At 60.6% G+C, this 2,877-nt stretch overlaps 1 protein-coding gene across 1 annotated transcript in view; it reads right to left on the bottom strand.

Moving 5' to 3' along the window:
- SLC39A3 (solute carrier family 39 member 3) overlaps positions 1–2,784 on the bottom strand; it is a 4,723-nt gene extending 1,939 nt beyond the window's left edge. The window contains 5 exon segments of the mRNA XM_005428552.2: positions 1–4; positions 7–463; positions 962–1,257; positions 2,206–2,344; positions 2,559–2,784. The exon segment at positions 1–4 is cut by the window's left edge and continues 1,939 nt beyond it. Coding sequence (XP_005428609.2) covers positions 1–4; positions 7–463; positions 962–1,168 — 668 coding nt within the window. The 5' untranslated portion in view covers positions 1,169–1,257; positions 2,206–2,344; positions 2,559–2,784.
- Between the last annotated feature and the right edge of the window lie 93 nt (positions 2,785–2,877).

Here is a 2,877-nt window from a genome sequence, read left to right as displayed (position 1 = left end):
CCAGCGACGCCTGGGCCATCGTGATGCCCAAGGCCACGGCCCCCAGCGTCTCGTGCACGGCCACTCCCAGGAACAAGCTGACCACTCTGCCTCCGTCCTCCTGCAGGCCCAGGGCCAAACCCTCGAAGATGGAGTGGGTGCAGAGGGCGAAGACCAGCGCCAGCAGGCGGCGGGGGCCGCAGCGGGCGAGCTCGGGGAGGTGCAGGCTGTGCGAGTGCAGGCCGTGCTCCCCGTAGAGCACGCGCCCGCGCGGCGACGCCATGAAGGGGCTCTCGTACTCCGAGTCGCTGCCCGCGTCCGAGCCCGCGTTGAAGGTCTCCAGGTCGATGAAGGAGGGCTTCTCCTTCTGCAGGCTCAGGAAGAGCTGGTCCACGAAGACAGACAGGAAGAAGCCGACCATCATGATGGTCTCGGCCACCGGGTAGTCCGTGGTCACGTTGTTCTGCCTGAGCACCTCATCGAGCTGGAAGGGAGAAAAGATGCACCCTTAATCCCTCTGGAGAGAACCATTCCCACATTCCCACAGTGAATCCACCCCTTAATCCCTGTGGAGAGAACCATTCCCACATTCCCACAGTGAATCCATTCCTTTATCCTTCTGGAGAGAACCATTCCCACATTCCCACAGTGAATCCATCCTTTTATCCCACTGGAGAGAACCATTCCACAAATCCACAGCGAATCCACCCCTTTATCCCCCTGAAGGGACAGGGATACTCCATCAACCCACGATGCTGCCACATCCTTGGACAGCACCCTTGGCAGAGGACAGTGAATCTCTTGCTGTTTGATCCTCACACCCCACAGCCTCCTCTGCATCCCAAAAACCTCCACTTTCTCCACGGAGGGCACAGCTCCCCTGGGTGAGCCCCCGGGCACTGCAGAGCTGCTCCAGCGGGCACAGCTCCCACAGCAGGGCCCCTGCAGGCTCAGATGAAGGCAGGACGCCCCCAGGGCTCACCTTGCCCCGCACGGCGGGCAGGAGCGCGTTGAAGCACGTGGCCAGGAAGACGCCGCCCCCGAAGGAGTTCCAGAGCGCCAGCAGGCGGCGGGAGCGCTGAGCCTTCTCGTGGTCGGCCTCGATCAGCCGGACGGGCAGCAGGGCCCCGGCCAGCACCAGCACACAGATCCCCAGCAGGCACAGCACCTTGGCCACCACGATCCTCATCGTGCCCCGGATCCGGCCCCTGAGGGGACGCTCTGGGTGTGCTCAGAGCGGGGACATGGGCCTGGATGGGCCTCAGGGAGAGAGGCTGCCTGGGGATGGGGAGAACACGGAGAATTTTCCTTTATGAGCCACAGGAAGCAGCAGGGAAAAGTTCAAACTGGATTCAAAAGGAGTTGGAAAGCCCCGGAATTGTGGTCACCTCAAAGACCTTCCCTGGAGGTCTTTGAGGTCAGGCTGGACTGCAAGCCCTGTCCTTGGACACTTCCAGGGATGTGCCAGCCACTGGGAGATTCTTGACAGGGCCTCCCCACTCTCCCAGGGAGGAATTCATTTCCAAAATCCCATCTATTCCCTTCCCAAACTCCCACCCATCCCATTCCCAATATCCCATCCATCCTTTTCCCAACATCCCATCCCTCACCTTCCCAAACTCTCATCTATCCCCTCCACAACATCTCACTCATCCCCTCCCCAAAATTCCATCCATCCCATTCCCAAAATTCCATCCATCCCCTCCCCAAACTCCCATCCATCCCCTTCCCACAATTCTACCCATCCCCTCCCCAAAATCCCATTTATTCCCTCCCCAAAATCCCATTTATTCCCTCCCCAAACCCCCACCCACCCCAGCCCTCTGGCAGTGGGGAGGAGCCATTCCCCGCGGGCTGCCACCCCAATTCTTTGTCTCTAAGGGACAAAGAGAGGAATTCAGAGCCCATCAGGTGACACTGACTCACTGCAGGTCTGGCCAAGCCCAAACTCTGGGCCCAGGCTCCAGCCACGCCTGTGCCAGGGCAGAGGGAAGGGATAAAATCCTCCTTTTCCACAGCTCACACCTCTGCAACACACCTGGCACACCCCAGAAACCCTTTAACCTCACTTTTCCCCTTTTTTCCCCCATTTTTAACCCAAACTCGCCCCCTCCAAACCCTCAAGCTCCTGAGTTCAGGTGGAGCAGCCACATCCAGCATCCCTGAATGGGGCTGGAGCTGCCCTGAGGGAAAGGAAGCCCCAGGAGCACCTGGGGAACTCCTCACCTGCTCCTCCTGCACACCTGGGCTGCGTCCCCAGCCCCAAAACTGCTGCACCAAGGGATCAGCTCAGCTCCTGCTCGGGTCAGTGGCTCCAAATGAAGCATCCAAGCGATGAAAAATATTCTATAAAGCAGGCAGGGCTCTGTGGGAGGAGAAACAAAGGGGTTCCTCATCCGTGAGCCTCTAAATCCCAGTGTTTCTGTTAAAAACCGGTCCTTCCAAGCCCTTTGAGACTGTCCCATCGCTTTTGGTGATGGGGAAGGGGCTCCTCCCAGCCCACCCTGAGCCCACCAAAAGGGAGCAGAGATGAGGGAAGGGGTGTCAGGGTCGCTGAGAGCGGGGGATGAGCAGCTCACATGGGGAAAGTTCAGCTGGGAAGACCCTCAGAGGGGGTGGGGGTCTGCCCTGAGCCCTTCAAGGTGGGGAGGGGGCTCAGCTCCAGCCCCTCACAGGAGCTCCTCAAGATGGGGAAGGGGCCCAGCCCCAGCCCTTCACAGGAGCCCCTCAGGATGGGGAAGGGGCCCAGCGCCTCACGGCGATGAAGGGACCCCAGTTCCCCCCACAGGAGCTTGGGGCCCACCCTGACCCCTCACACCCAGAGCGGGCCCAGTCCCGGCCCCTCAGACCAAGGCCGGGCTCCGGCCCCTCACACACGAAGGGGGCCCCGCTCTCCCG

Source organism: Geospiza fortis, unplaced genomic scaffold, assembly GCF_000277835.1.
Source record: "Geospiza fortis unplaced genomic scaffold, GeoFor_1.0 scaffold241, whole genome shotgun sequence".
Taxonomy (NCBI): Eukaryota; Metazoa; Chordata; class Aves; order Passeriformes; family Thraupidae; genus Geospiza; species Geospiza fortis.
The sequence above is the reverse complement of the archived record's forward strand: the minus strand, read 5'-3'. Positions and strand labels throughout refer to the sequence as shown.